At 43.7% G+C, this 15,650-nt stretch overlaps 1 protein-coding gene across 1 annotated transcript in view; it reads left to right on the forward strand.

Moving 5' to 3' along the window:
- sbspon (somatomedin B and thrombospondin type 1 domain containing) overlaps positions 1-15,650 on the forward strand; it is a 38,240-nt gene that overhangs the window by 15,745 nt on the left and 6,845 nt on the right. The window contains exons 2-3 of the mRNA XM_080194093.1: positions 10,437-10,631; positions 15,323-15,401. Coding sequence (XP_080050219.1) covers positions 10,437-10,631; positions 15,323-15,401 — 274 coding nt within the window. The remainder of the gene's footprint in view (positions 1-10,436; positions 10,632-15,322; positions 15,402-15,650) is intronic.

Genomic DNA, 15,650 nt, shown 5'->3' on the forward strand with positions numbered 1-15,650 from the left:
ATACTGTTCCAGATCTTTCTGAGCAGAGCACATGGTGAACTTCTTTTCGACCTGGCCCACAAACTTCATTGATGCACACATGCAGAAATGGTTCCAGATTTAAGACTTGCCAATATTAAAATAAGCCTGGGATACAGCACTGATGCAATTGCATTAATCGGTTTCTTCATTGTTTAAGTAGTAATTGTAGTGTAATAATTTATAATATGTAGTGTTATAATAATAATAGTATAACATTGAACTGGAAATGATTTTGAATGACTCACTCATACTGATGTCAATGGGGCTGATAGGACAAGATTGGGTAATATTGAGAATGGCAATACATGGCAGGCCTGACAGGACCTTCCTTTGTGTGAACACTTAATTTTGATTGACATTTAAGAAATGAGGCCAATTAGGTCACCATTTGGAATCATCCAGCCTCTAACTTGGTTGATTTTTCATATCATTGTTATTTCTAAAACCATTCCCACCACTGAGATTAAACCAACCTCCAATTGTTTGGTTTAACCTTACACCGTTTTTGTACAAGACTGTCACATTTGCTATTCATGATGTGGGAATGCCGGCGTTGGACTGGTGTAAACACAGTAAAAAGTCTGACAACACCAGGTTTTAGTCCAACCGATTTATTTGATAATACTCTCAAGTTTTCGAGGGGACTGCGTCTTCGTCAGGTGAATGGAGAGTTCTGGCCTCAGACAGAGCATATAAAGCACAGACAGTTTAGAGATTACTGATTAAAATGCGAATCCTTACACCTAACCTGCTGTTCAAGACCTGAAGTGGCTGACAATGTGAGTGGAAGGAGCACTGATCACAGGTTACAGAGATGTGTATTGTCTCCAGACAGTACAGTAAGTGAGGTTTTGCAAACCCAGGCAAGTCACGGGGGTTACAGATAGTGCAACATGAACCCAAGATCCCTGTTGAGACCGTCCTCATGTGTGCGGAACTTGGCTATCAGTCTCTGTTCAGCGACTCTGCGCTGTCGTGGGTCGTGAAGGCTGCCTTGGAGAATGCTTACCCGAAGGTCAGAGGCTGAATGCCCGTGACCACTGAAGTGTTCGCCAACAGGAAGGGAACAGTCTTGCCTGGTGATTGTCGAGCGATGTTCATTCATCCGTTGTCGTAGCGTCTGCACGGTCTCCCCAGTGTACCATGCTTCAGGACATCCTTTCTTGCAACGTATCAGGTAGACAATGTTAGCCGAGTTGCAAGAGTATTTACCATGTACCTGGTGGATGGTATTCTCACGTGTGATGATGGTATCCATGTCGATGATCCGATTGACGAAGACGAACATCTCGCCAGGGCTATCCCCACACCCCCACTTCTTGCCTTCAGACAACCACACAACCTCAAACAGACCATTGTTCGCAGCAAACTACCCAGTCTTCAGGAGAACAGTGACCACAATTCCACACAACCCTGCCACAGCAACCTCTGCAAGGCATGCCGGATCATCGACATGGATACCATCATCACACGTGAGAATACCATCCACCAGGTACATGGTAAATACTCTTGCAACATTGTCTACCTGATACGTTGCAAGAAAGGATGTCCCGAAGCATGGTACATTGGGGAGACCGTGCAGACGCTACGACAACGGATGAATGAACATCGCTCGACAATCACCAGGCAAGACTGTTCCCTGCCTGTTGGCGAACACTTCAGTGGTCACGGGCATTCAGCCTCTGACCTTCGGGTAAGCATTCTCCAAGGCGGCCTTCACGACACACGACAGCGCAGAGTCGCTGAACAGAGACTGATAGCCAAGTTCCGCACACATGAGGACGGTCTCAACAGGGATCTTGGGTTCATGTCACACTATCTGTAACCCCCGTGACTTGCCTGGGTTTGCAAAACCTCACTTACTGTACTGTCTGGAGACAATACACATCTCTGTAACCTGTGATCAGTGCTCCTTCCACTCACATTGTCAGCCACTTCAGGTCTTGAACAGCAGGTTAGGTGTAAGGATTCGCATTTTAATCAGTAATCTCTAAACTGTCTGTGCTTTATATGCTCTGTCTGAGGCCAGAACACTCCATTCACCTGACGAAGAGGCAGTCCCCTCGAAAGCTTGTGAGTATTATCAAATAAATCGGTTGGACTAAAACCTGGTGTTGTCAGACTTTTTACTACATTTGCTATTGTCCAGCCCTCTGGAACCACCTCTGTATTTAAGGAGAATTAGTTATGATCAGTACTACTACTGTCTCCACTGTTATTTCCCTCAGCACTCTTAGATGCATCCTTTTGGTCCTGGTGAATCGTCAATTTTTTTTTTATAATCCTGACCTTGTATCGTCAAATCCATGTCTGTTATTGCAACATCTTATTCATGTGACTGTTTACACCTTCAGTTCATTAGCCTTATTCACCACACTTGGCGTGTTAATATGCACTGTAAACCAGGGTTCACAGAATCACAGAATTGTTTCAGTTCAGAAAGAGGCCATTCAGCCCATCATCACTGCATTGGCTCTCAGAATGAGCAATTCACTTAGTGCCATATTGTATTCCCTCTTAGTCTGACCAAATGTAATACCTTACTGTTTTTTACTCTGTGCTATCTGTCTTCCCAATACTTCATGCACCTTCTTATCTTTCCATACACCTTCTTTCTAAATCTACATCATGTTTCCAAACCCTTGCTCTGTTGAGGTGCACACCATCCATTTTGTAAAGATCTTGTCTCCCTCCTGATCCATCTCTTCAGTCAGCAATTCATCTACATTATACTCCTATTTCTATAGTCACTGGTGCATAGTACCACAAGCAATTCAAAATTACTGCTTCTCAGCTTCTACTTTTTAGTCTCTTTCCTAACTCGCTAAAATGATTCTGCAGGACCTCATGCCATGTTCTACTTATGTTGCTGATACCAATATGAACCACGATCTCTGGCTGTCACCCTCCCACCTCAGAATAATCTGTAACCAAAAGAACCAGAGGGGAGATGAGGAGAATTATTTAGTACCGTGAGTTGTTATGACCTGGACTGCATTGTCTGAAAGGGTGATGGAAAAAAATTGGTAATAACATTCAAAAGGGAATTGGATATATAATTAAAAAGGAAAATAATGCAGGCCCATGGGAAAGAACAATGGAATGGGACTCCCTTTAAAAGAGGTAGTGCAGGCTCAATGAGTTGAAATGTGCTGTATGATTCTATCATTTATTAAATTAATTAATGGAAAATTGCTGTCATTGGGCACCAATATACCTGAAATGCCTCCAGGAATGCTTACTCATAAAACCATTGGTTCAATATAATCTACTTCAATCCACAGAAACTATGTCATTAATTTAGTGCCATATTGTGTTCCCTCTTTTGAGTCTATCAGATTGTGTTCTTTGTTAAGTGCACAACAACATTTTTTTAAAAAAAGTTAGCAAAATGTAATTCCCCTCTTTTAGGGGGATGAACAATCTTCAGTCCCAAACATAACCCCTGCATCAGAGGGTGCAGCACCAAGGACAGAAAATTCTTCCAGTTGGAATTTCCTTTGCTTCGGCCACTACTCTTTTGCCCAGACCTCTCATTTCTTTCTTGTTATCTCTGTCCTGTACTCTATATCTTAATAATTTATTTCTCTTACAGAATTCAACGATGTTACAACTGGAATTTATTCTCACTTTCTGTTGCCTGTCCCTTCCAAAGAATTTGAATATGTTATAGGAAAGATCAGAGTTGGCTCAAATCCTAGAAGCTTGTATTTTCAAGCCAACACCTTAACCCTAAGGGTATGCTTCCTCTTAGTACTTTAATGTGAATGTTGGAGAGAGAATGCTCTTTTACCCTCGGAATATTATTGCTTAGAATCATATTTCTCCATGTCAGAAAATTTCAGAGTTCTCTTCATGACATCACTTTCTTCCTCAAGTGAGGTAGCAATTATTTACTTTAATATGTTTTAATTCTGTGACATGATTGGTAATTTCACTGCCTGCGTGATTACTGCTTCATATATGTATTTCAAAACAGTGAATTCCCATCTGTAATAACGTGACAAAAGTGAGCCATGATAAGAATGTATTTAAAGAAAAATTGAAATGTTACCAGAGATATTTGCCAGTGAAATGTAAAAAAAAATCTGAATACAGCACCAGTGAACTGCAGCTGTATTTCAAATCATATGCGGGACCACCATAGCTCTGCTATATAGACTAAGTTTGGAGATCTTTCAAACTTGTCAAAGTGACGGGAGTGATTCTCCCAGCCTGCTGCGCTACTCTAGCAGCACAGCAGGCCAGGCAACATAACCAGAGGCTGTGTAGTGGGTTTCCCATTGGGCGCCCATGGCCTCTGCATGTCTCCAGTCGCCAAAAATCAGTGCAGTTTTTCACTCCAGCGGGGTTTACAACAGCTCCCCACTAACAGGGAGCTAGCTGCCTGACCCTGCTAGAGTGAAGAGAGGCCATGGAGGCCCCCCAGGAGGTCAAGGGTAAGGAAAAATGCCCTGGCGGCATTGCAGCCTGTTTGTGCCAGCCTGGCCCCCAGCACTGCCCAGGGGGCAAAGTGGCAATGCCTGGGGGCATGCCCACCGGGCATTGGGTAGTGCCAAGGGGGCAAGGCCAGAGCGGCAGAGCCTCTGGGGGTGATCAATGGGGTGGAGGGTCGTGCTTCCACTCTGCAGTCGGGGTTGATGACAGAGGGAGGGTGGACAGTGATTAAGGCTGGCCATTGAGTAGAAGGAAGGATCTGCCTGCCAGGGAGGTTGGGGCTGCGGGGTAGATTTGAGGCTGTGTGGGTGGGTGGGGGGTGTGAGACTGTTGGGGGTTCAGAAACTGTGGAGGGGAGGTTGGGGCTGCGGGGCGGTGATGTCAGGGAGATCAAGGCAGGCCGGGGGTGGGGTGGGGTGGGGTGGGGGGCAGGGGCACGTCAAGGCTGGCCAGTGATTGTGGGGGGAGTCACATGGCCAGTGATGAGGGGTTGCAGGTGTGGCCAGCATTCGGGCTGACCAGTGATCAGGAGGCTCGCAGTGCACATGCATCGATCCCAGCACGTGCAAAGAACAAAAACAGCCCGGGAAACAGGCCCTTCGGCCCAACGAGCCCACGCCACCATCTTAACACCACCAGTCCCCCCCTCCACCCATGACCCTTGTCTAATGTTTTATGGCCATCCACATTAAGGGAAACTAATTTAGGGACAATTTATTACTGCCAATCAGCCTAACAGCACATGTTTGGGGTGTGGGAGGAAACTGGAGCACCCAAAGAAAACCCACACAAGCACGGGGAGAATGCGCAAACTCCCACAGACACTGGCCCAAATCCATGTGTCTGCACAGCAATCAGTGATAGTCACTGAGCTGTTGTCTTGCCCAGTATCTGGTCCAGTTTAGGCACACACTAACGGCATAAAGCACTAGGCCAATCTCGAACAACCAAGAGCAGCCCAAGTACGACCCATCGCGTGTATGCCCCTCGTTGGACACAAGGCGGACCGACTTAAAACCTGTGAATGAAAAGAGAAAAAAAAACATTATTATTGTACCATATCCATTTACCCTACCAGGGACACCCCAATGCTAGTGACACTTGTTTAAAACAATCTCCTATATCCCCCCATCTCCAACCCACTCATGTGCCTGTCTAAGTTACTCTTCAACGACTCTAGCATGTTTGCCTCCACCACCTTACTTGGCAGAGCATTCCATACCCCCACTACCCTCTGTGTGAAAAACCTCCCTCTAATATCTGTGTTATACCTCTCCTCCCTCAGCTTAAGTCCATGGCCCCTTGTCTTATGTGTCTCTATCATAGGAAATAGCTTACCTCTGTTTACTCTATCTATACCCTTCATAATCTTATATACCTCTATTAGATCCCCCCTCAGTCGCCGTCTTTCAAGGGAAAAGAGCCCCAATTTATTCAATCTTTCCTCATACCCCAGTCCTTCCATACCAGGCAACACCCTACACGCAGGGTAGAATAGGTGTAGGGTGATGCGGCGGCGTGGGCTCGTTGGGCCGAAGGGCCTGTTTCCCGTGCTGGGTTGTTCTTTGTTCTATCCTGGTAAACCTCCTCTGCACTCTCTCCAGAGTCTCCACGTCCTTCCGGTAGTAAGGCGACCAGAACTGGACACCGTACTCTAATGGCGGCCTAACCAACATTCTGTACAACTGCAACATTAGACTCCAGCTCTTATATTCTATACCCCTTCCTATAAAGGCTAACATACCATAGGCTTTCTTCACCACACTGTCCACTTGCACTGCCACCTTCAAAGACTTGTGCACTTGCACCCCCAGGTCTCGCTGCGATTCTGTACTCCTTATGGGCTTACCCTTTATCATATAACTCCCCCCTACATTATTCTGGCCAAAATGCATCACCTCACGACGGTGCAGAGGGACCTCGGGGTCCTTGTGCATGAGTCGCAAAAACCCAGCTTGCAGGTGCAGCAGGTGGTCAGGAAGGCGAATGGGATGCTGGCCTTCATAGCGAGGGGGATTGAATATAAAAGTAGGGAGGTCTTGCTGCAGCTGTATAGGGCATTGGTGAGGCCGCAGCTGGAGTACTGTGTGCAGTTTTGGGCGCCGCACCTGCGCAAGGATATTTTGGCCCTGGAGGGAGTGCAGAGGAGGTTTACTAGGCTGATACCGGAGTTGAGGGGATTGAGCTATGAGGAGAGGCTGAATAAACTAGGCTTGTACTCGTTAGAGTTTAGAAGAATGAGGGGAGATCTCATTGAGACGTATAAGATGATGAATGGGATGGATAGGATAGAGGTGGAGAGAGACTTCCCGCTCAAAAAAGACAGTAGGACTAGGGGGCACAGCCTCAAGATAAAGGGGAGGCGGTTTAGAACGGAGTTGAGGAGGAACTTCTTCACTCAAAGGGTGGTGAATCTCTGGAATTCTCTGCCCGTTGAAGTGGTGGAGGCTGCCTCGCTAAATATTTTTAAGAAGCGGGTTGATGGGTTCTTGATAAGAGAGGGGATTAAGGGTTATGGGGAGAGGGTGGGAAAGTGGAACTGAGCCACAACAGATCAGCCATGATCTTATTGAATGGCGGGGCAGGCTCGAAGGGCTAGATGGCCTACTCCTGCTCCTATTTCTTATGTTCTTATGTTCTCACATTTATCCGGATTAAACTCCATTTGCCATGTATCTGCCCAATCTACCAGCCTATCAATATCCCGTTGTATTGCCAGACACTGCTCCTCACTGCCCGCCAATCCAGCCGTCTTGGTGTCATCAGCAAATTTGCTGATCACACCACCTACTCCCTCTTCCAAATCATTTATATGCACTACAAAGAGAAGAGGTCCCAGTACTGAGGCCTGCGGCACACCACTAGTGACAGACCTCCAGCTAGAAAAGGACCCCTCCACTACTACTCTGACTCCTCTTTGCAAGCCAGTTCTATACCCATCTAGATACCTGGCCACGTATCCTATGAGCTTTAATCTTCTCTACCAACCTACCATGAGGGACTTTGTCAAACACCTTACTGAAATCCATATAGACGACATCAACGGCTCGTCCTTCGTCAACCATTTTTGTCACCTCCTCAAAGAATTCTACCAGATTCATAAGGCAAGACTTCCCCTTGACAAAGCCATGCTGCGTATCATTAATCAGATCGCAACGCTCTAAGTGCTCATACATCCTATCCCTAAGAATCCTCTCCATCAACTTGCCTACCACTGACGTTAAACTCACCGGCCTATAGTTACCCGGGCTATCCCTCCTACCCTTTTTAAACAACGGTACCACGTTCGCTATCCTCCAGTCCTCTGGGACCTCACCTGTGTCCAAAGAAGAGACAGCTCAATGCTATGCTGCCAACCTTTTGGGTGGGAATAGGCATTGCCTCCTGACTTTTATTGAGATTCACACTAGGGCTCTCTGTGATGCCATGGAGGCCCCCAGGGGGTCCGGTCCAGGGATGGCACAATGGTTAGCACTGCTGCCTCACCGCACCAGGATCCAGGTTCGATTCTCAGTTGGGTCACTGTCTGTGTAGAGTTTGCATGTTCTCCTTGTATCTCCGTGGGTTTCCTCCAGGTGCTCTGGTTTCCCCTCTCAGTCCAGTAATGTGTGGGTTAGGTAATTGGCCATGCTAAATTGTCCCTTAGTGTCAGGGGTTGCAGGGATAGGGCCTGGGTGGGGTTGTTAGTGCAGTCTAGATGGGCCGAATGACCTCCTTCTGCACTGTAGGGATTCTATGATTCAGAATGTGGGCGATTCATTTTGAAAAAACCAGCGGGATTTGCTCCAGTGTTTATGTGAATTCGGCACTTTGAATTTATTTTTGGGAGAATCCTACTGACTATTTAATTCAACGTCTCCAATGAGAGGTAGCGAGTGGTACTTTTCGGCTATTCATGCCAGCGAGATCTGCTGGCCCAGTTAATGGTACACTCCTGCTGTGGATTTCCCAATGGTGAGGGGTGAATTCAGAACTTTAGAATACAAGAAATTGGAAGAAATGTAGGTGATTTAGCCCCTCAAGCTGCTCCATTATGCTCCATAAGATGGTGGCTGATCTGACTCTGGCCTTAACTCTACTTTCCTGCCTACTCCACTAATCCTTGACTCCTTTGTCCCTGAAAAATCTGTCCAGCTCAGCCCTGAACATTTGCAATGTCCCAGTCGCCACTGCTGTCTATGGAAGAGAGTTCCAAACACTAATGACCCTCTGAATGAAGAAATTCTTCATCTCCATAAATGGAGGACCACTTATTTTGAAACTGTTTCCCCTTGTTCTGGATCTCCCATAAGGAAAAAATATTCTCGCAGCATCTACCATGCCAAACCCCCTTAACATCTTAAATAAAAACAGAAAATGCTGGAAAATCTCAGCAGGTCTGACAGCATCTGTGGAGAGAGAATAGAGCCAACATTTCAAGTCTGAATCTTATATGCCTCAAATATTCTGTCAGTGGACCTGACACAGCGGACTTGATCCCAATCTCTCTTTGCTGTGCCAGGCGTCTGGGAACAGCTGAACTCTCTTAGCTTGAATCTTCACATTCCCATTAGCTATCTAATTGCTGACACAAAGTGTAGATGAAACATCTCATCGCAAGGAAAGGTAAAATCATACAGGCATCTTTGGAATCACAGCTGGTTCTGAAATACATTGTCAAAAGATCACATACTCACCCACATTTTATACTGCAAATAATGCATAGCTGGATGGGGAGAGGTGCTGGTGCAGAGAAAAATTAAGAGGGAAATCTCCCTCACAAAATAAATTCTTATGTTACAGATGCCCCCAGTTTTGCACTATTAGTTTTTGACTTTATTGAATACCTTGAAAGCTGTTCCACATGGGCCACCACGGTCTTAGTAGGAAACTAAGGACTTATGAAATTATTAAATCCTCAGATGTTAAGTAAATTTAATAAATGGACAGTATTGTTACTGGACTTTTTTTTTGATGTGTAAACAAACTAATGATAATATTTGAATTAACCTACAGAATGAACATTCAGAAAAGTTGCCAAGATTTAGCCAGCAGTCTTAACATTTAAATAAGTTTACTGTCATCGGTTGCAACATGCATTGATCAAATGATACATTTCAATGGTGGACTGGGCGAATACCAACTCAAAGACAGTGTGATATGATCTGAATTGTGATTTCATCTGACATTTTAACTCAAAAGTTGCCATTTAGTGACTAGAAATTGGGTAGTTTGCAAGTGTGAGACAGGCATCCAAGATCAATTACTTCCCATCTCTGAACCTTTTTATGCTTGACACCTTCTGTTTCCAATGAGCTGCCTCTGGGGCACAACTGGGACCTGCAGCTTGACGTTAATAAACAAATGACCTAGCAAATCAATTTTCTGTGGTCTTGTGTATCACTGAGATTTTTCTGAATTCTTGTGGGATGCAAACCTGAGACCAGTGAATGTTACATTTGTTAGTTTAACCAGTAGATAAGCATTAGACAGCAATGGGTTATATTTTATGACATAAATAAAGTACTGCATGAACCACAAAAAGATTTTTTGAGTAGAAGCTCATTCCATAACTAGCCTGTAAACAGAATAATTTCATTAACATCAAGAATACAAAGGTAATCATCCGATTTGCCATTATCTCCCTACCCACCCATTTCTCAATAAAAACAAACACAAAGGTATAAATACTTATTATATACAAATAATAACTCCCCCCCCCCTGCGTATAACTAAAGCTGTTGCGACAGTAAGAACAGTGCTGCTAAACATGTATGTTTACATGTATGTCAAAAAAAATGTGGTCAGGTTAGAATTTAATGGAGGGATAACTTCCCTGGAATGGAATCAGCCCCAGATCATACTGTAAAATAATTAGAAATTAACACTTTAATGCAGCAGAACAGTTTATACCACAACATCCCAAACTCATTGCTGTAATAGTATGACCCACAAACCTGAACAAACATCATAACTTCAAGTTGTTTTCTCATTTCCAGCCAGTCCATGTGTGGTGAGTGAGTGGAGTCACTGGAGCGGCTGTGCTGAGCAATGTCAGCCAACTATGCGAATTCGCCAACGTCACGTTGAGCAAGAGCCTCAGAATCATGGAGATCCTTGTCCACCACTGGAGGAACGAGCTGGCTGCTTAGAGTACATGAATTATCAGGGTGTACATTGTGGACAGTCCTATGGTACAGATCTGTTAGTTTATCTTATTATCTTACTCCCAATATAATCTTTCAGATTTTTCTTCTGATTTATCTAAAAATTGTTTTTAATTAGTAAGAAAGCCTATTTGGGCATTGCAAATTGACATTATTATTCTTTATTTTGTTCATTAAAGTGAGTATTGGAGCAAGGGAACATTTTCCCATTGCCTATTTCAACCCTATTGTCATCAGGCACTCTCAAGACTGTTAATAAATTAATTATATGTAGAAATATTCTCAGTGTAGGACATAGCTTAATGTTGCAATCAGAAAAACATCGCAAAACATCACAGTATGAACTTTTCATTTCCCATGCCTGCTATTCGCATAGCTTCAAGTGATCTGCGAATTGATGCCAAACATCAGGCCACTTTGTGTAATGGAATGCATGATCTCATTTCACTTGCAATCCTTAGAGCTGGCAGAGAGAAGATCCTATTGTTCTATTAGTCAGGGTTGGATTTATATCCAGATCTCCAAAGTGAAAGGATAGTGGCTTAACTCCATGTGACACTGCATAACCATTTCCTTAGAAATATGATTGTCACCTCTAATCCTCAAAGCTTTCATTTGTCATGGGCTTTTTTGTATAATTTAGCATAACTCAGCATGAAGCGTCCAGCAATATCTGTACAAAATGGATAATGTTTGTTGCAGAGATATCAGTTTGACAGGAGTAAATTGATGTTGATGTTTGGAGAGTTCTGACAATAGCAGAAGTCAAAGTGTAACTGTTCACTTCATTGCAGTTTTAACAACCATGTATAAATGAATAAGCAACCATTATGATAACATCAGTTTATTTGCAGGCTTGACTGTGAACTGCCGCTGAATGCTGTTCATTAATATTAAATTATTCATAGTAAGCAAAGTAATTCCACTTGTATGGAACCTTTGATGGCCTCAAGCTGTCCTACAGTGCTTCTCAGCCAAGAACTTATTGTTGTAATGTAGGGAAACGGGGCAGTTAGTAAACCTATGGATTCAAACCTGTTATACATTAAGAAATGTGCTTCGTTATACAGCTGACAAGCCTTTTTGGCTACAATTGGCATTGTCTTATTGGGTTTTGTCTTCACTCTTAAAAATAATTTATCAAAAAGATTAAGTAACAGAACCTTGCTACTAATTGCAGCAGCAGACCAGGAAGCAATCAGCTTATGAGCACTTTGTGAATGATTTGCATTTGAGTGGACCTGGAAGTGGCAGTGATGATTGAAATTCTAAGACCACCATCTCCACACTGACCTAACATAGAGATAACATCAGTGCATAATTTTCTAATGTTTTAGCTAGGCTAGTAACATACTGTAAAAACACATTTATTGTGGGTCCTTTTAATGTCAGATATGAATGTATATATATTTAACCTTTTTTTAAAGTTATCCTGGAAAAGATTATTTTACTTGTATAATTATCAGACATTCTAATTAATGTTATTATTGATAGACACTTGAGGGAAATAGACTTGTAGGGCTATAGGGACAGATCAGAGGGATGGGACTGACTAGATTGTTCTTCAGAAAACCAGCATGGATTCATAGAGTCATCGAGGTTTGCAGCATGGAAACAGGCCCTTTGGCCCAACTTGTCCATGCCGTTCTTTTTTTAAACCCCTAAGCTAATCCCAATTGCCCGCATTTGGCTCATATCCCTCTGTACCCATCTTACTAATGTAACTGTCTAAGTGCTTTTTAAAAGACAAAATTGTACCCGCCTCTACTAATACCTCTGGCAGCTTGTTCCAGACAGTCACCACCCTCTGTGTGAAAAAATTGCCCCTCTGGACATTTTTGTGTCTCTTCCCCCTCACCTTAAACCTATGCCCTCTAGTTTTAGACTCCCCCACCATTGGGAAAAGATATTGACTATTTAGCTGATGTGCACCCCTCATTATTTTATAGACCTCTATAAGATCACCCCTGTGTCTTCTACACTCCAGAGAAAGAAGTCCCAGTCTATTAAGCCTCTCCTTATAACTCAAACCATCAAGTCCTGGTAGCATCCTAGTAAATATTTTCTGTACTCTTTCTAATTTAATAATATCCTTTCTATAATAGGGTGACCAGAGATGTACACAGTATTCCAAGTGTGGCCTTACTAATGTTTTGTATAACTTCAACAAGACATCCCAACTCCCGTACTCAGTGTTCTGACTGATGAATCCAAGCATGCCGAATGCCTTCTTCACCACTCTGTCCACCTGTGACTCCACTTTCAAGGAGCTATGAATGTGTATCCCTAGATCTCTTTGTTCTGTAACCATCCCCTGTGCCCTACCATTAACTGAGTAAGTCCTGCCCTGGTTCAGTCTACCAAAATGCATGACCTCGCATTTGTCTAAATTAAGTTACATAGACGATCTGGAGGAGGGGGCTGAGTGTAGGGTAACAAAGTTTGCTGATGACATGAAGATGAGTGGGAAAACTAATTGCGTGGAGGATGTGGAAAGTCTGCAGAGAGATTGGCATAGGCGGTGAGTGGGCGAGGACCTGGCAGATGGAGTATAACGTTGGCAAATGTGACGTTATCCACTTTAGAAGAAATAATAGTCAGATGGAATATTATTTAAATGGTGAAAAGTTGCAGCATGCTACTGTGCAGAGGGACCGGGGGGGTCCTTGTACACGAATCGCAAAAATTCAGTCTGCAGGTGCGGCAGGTGATCAAAAAGGCAAATGGAATGTTGGCCTTTATTGTGAGGGAGATAGAATATAAAAGCAGGGAGGTCTTGCTGCAACTGTACAAGGCACTGGTGAGGCCTCAACTGGAGTACTGTTTGCAATTTTGGTCCCCTTATTTGCGAAAGGATATATTGGCCTTGGAGGGAGTACAGAGAAGGTTCACCAGGTTGATACCGGAAATGAAGGGGTTAGCTTATGAGGAGAGATTGAGTAGGTTGGGCCTGTACTTGTTGAAGTTTAGAAGGCTGAGGGGGAATCTTATACAGACATGTAAGATAATGAAGGGGCTGGATTGGGTAGAGGTAGAGAGATTCTTTCCACTTAGAAAGGAAACCAGAACTAGAGGGCACAGCCTCAAAATAAGGGCATGGGGCAGTTTAGAACAGAGTTGAGGAGGAACTTCTTCTCTGAGAGGGTAGTGAATCTCTGGAATTCTCTGCCCACTGAAGTGGTGGAGGCTACTTCGTTGAATATGTTTAAGTCACAAGTAGGTAGATTTCTGATCGATAAGGGAGTCAAGGGTTATGGGGAGCAGGCAGATAAGTGGAACTGATCCACTTCAGATCAGTCATGATCTTATTGAATGGCAGGGCAGGCTCAAGGAGCTGGATGGCCTACTCCTGCTCCTATTTCTTATGTTCTTAAATTCCATCTGCCATTCATCAGCCCACTGGCCCAATTGATCAAGATCTTGTTGCAATCGGTGATAACTTCCTTCACTGTCCACTATGCCATCAAACTTGGTATCATCTGCAAACTTACTAACCATGCCTCCTGTATTCTCATCCAAATCATTAATATAAATGACAAATAACAGTGGACCCAGCACTGATCCCTGAGGCACACCGCTGGTCACAGGCCTTCAGTTTGAAAAACAACCTCTACAACCACCCTCTGTCTTCTGTCAAGAAGCCAATTTTGTATCCATTTAGATAGCTCACCTTGGATCCCATGAGATTTAACCTTATGCAACAACCTACCATGCGGTACCTTGTCAAAGGGCTTGCTAAAGTCCATGTAAACAATATAAACTGTACTGTCCTCATCTACCTTCTTGGTTACCTCTTCAAAAAACTCAATCAAATTTGTGAGACATGATTTTCCACTCACAAAGCCATGCTGACTGTCCCTAATCAGTCCTTGCATCTCTAAATGCCTGTAGATCCTGTCTCTCAAAATAACTTCCGCAGACTCAATGGACCGAATGGTCTTCTTGTGTACTGTAATAGCTCTGTTGGCAGAACTTTCCCATGCCCAGTATGATGGACTCGGTGGCAGGTGGGCTGGCAATTTGGCAGGAAAACACATCAATCAGTGTGGCCCAACTGTTTCCACCTCTGGAGATTCCCAGAGGCAGCCAAGCTGCTAGAATAGACTGTGCTTATCGGCAATGGGCAGGCAATTAAACTTGTCAAGGAGCCAATTAACCAGCATTTTACAGAAGTTTTCAGGAGTTCACAAGAAGACTCTCGCCAGCTATAAGGAGATGGGAGTCTAGCAGCAGGTCAGCGTGGGGTCCAGTTGCAGCAGCAACATTATTTTGTACAGGGAGGGTGAGAGTGAATTAAGTTTAAGAGTGACAAGCAGGAGGCTGGGCAAACTCCAAGATGCACCTTATGTAAACAGAGTAAAGGGAATGAGAGACAGCAGGTTACAGTGGGTCTCTTGTTCTCTATCAGCTATCACTGCATTATCATCACACTTGTCTGGCTTTCCTTTTGGTTTGTGCTACCCAAATATAGTGCGTACTTCTCAGACGCTGAGACCTACTCCACCGGCTGCCCACAACTGGCCAACTCCCACAGCCACTGGCCATTAATAGGACAGCCCTAATAATATTCCCTTTCATCTTCTGCCATGCAGCTACTCCACCCACTATGCGTCCTGACAATGAGACGCCCTTCCTGGCAAATAAAGCTCCACTTTATGACTCTAAATAATTTGTCTGATATGCAGCTTGTGATTCAACCTTTTGCTTTACTGTTCTAGTTCCTGCTTTTATAAGCACAGCAGAGTATAATAAAGAGAGAAGAAAACATGCTTTGTTTGAAGATAAAGAGATTCCTGGGTGAGTAACTATCTTCCTTATAATATCAGTTTATCACTGAACAAAATTGGGTGGATATTAATAAAATATTAAATACTCATATTGGAATAGTTGGCAAAACCTCTCCAATAAGAGGTTACAAATAAGGAAGTAATTTTATAATTTTGATTGGTCTTCAGTATTTTGACAAAAGGTTTCTACCTGAAGCTGTAATTTATTTTCAGTTGCTGATGGCCTTGCTGTATACAGAATATTAGCCTTTTATTTCAG

Source organism: Carcharhinus amblyrhynchos, chromosome 8 (genome assembly GCF_965287045.1).
Source record: "Carcharhinus amblyrhynchos chromosome 8, sCarAmb.v2.hapA, whole genome shotgun sequence".
Lineage (NCBI taxonomy): Eukaryota > Metazoa > Chordata > Chondrichthyes > Carcharhiniformes > Carcharhinidae > Carcharhinus > Carcharhinus amblyrhynchos.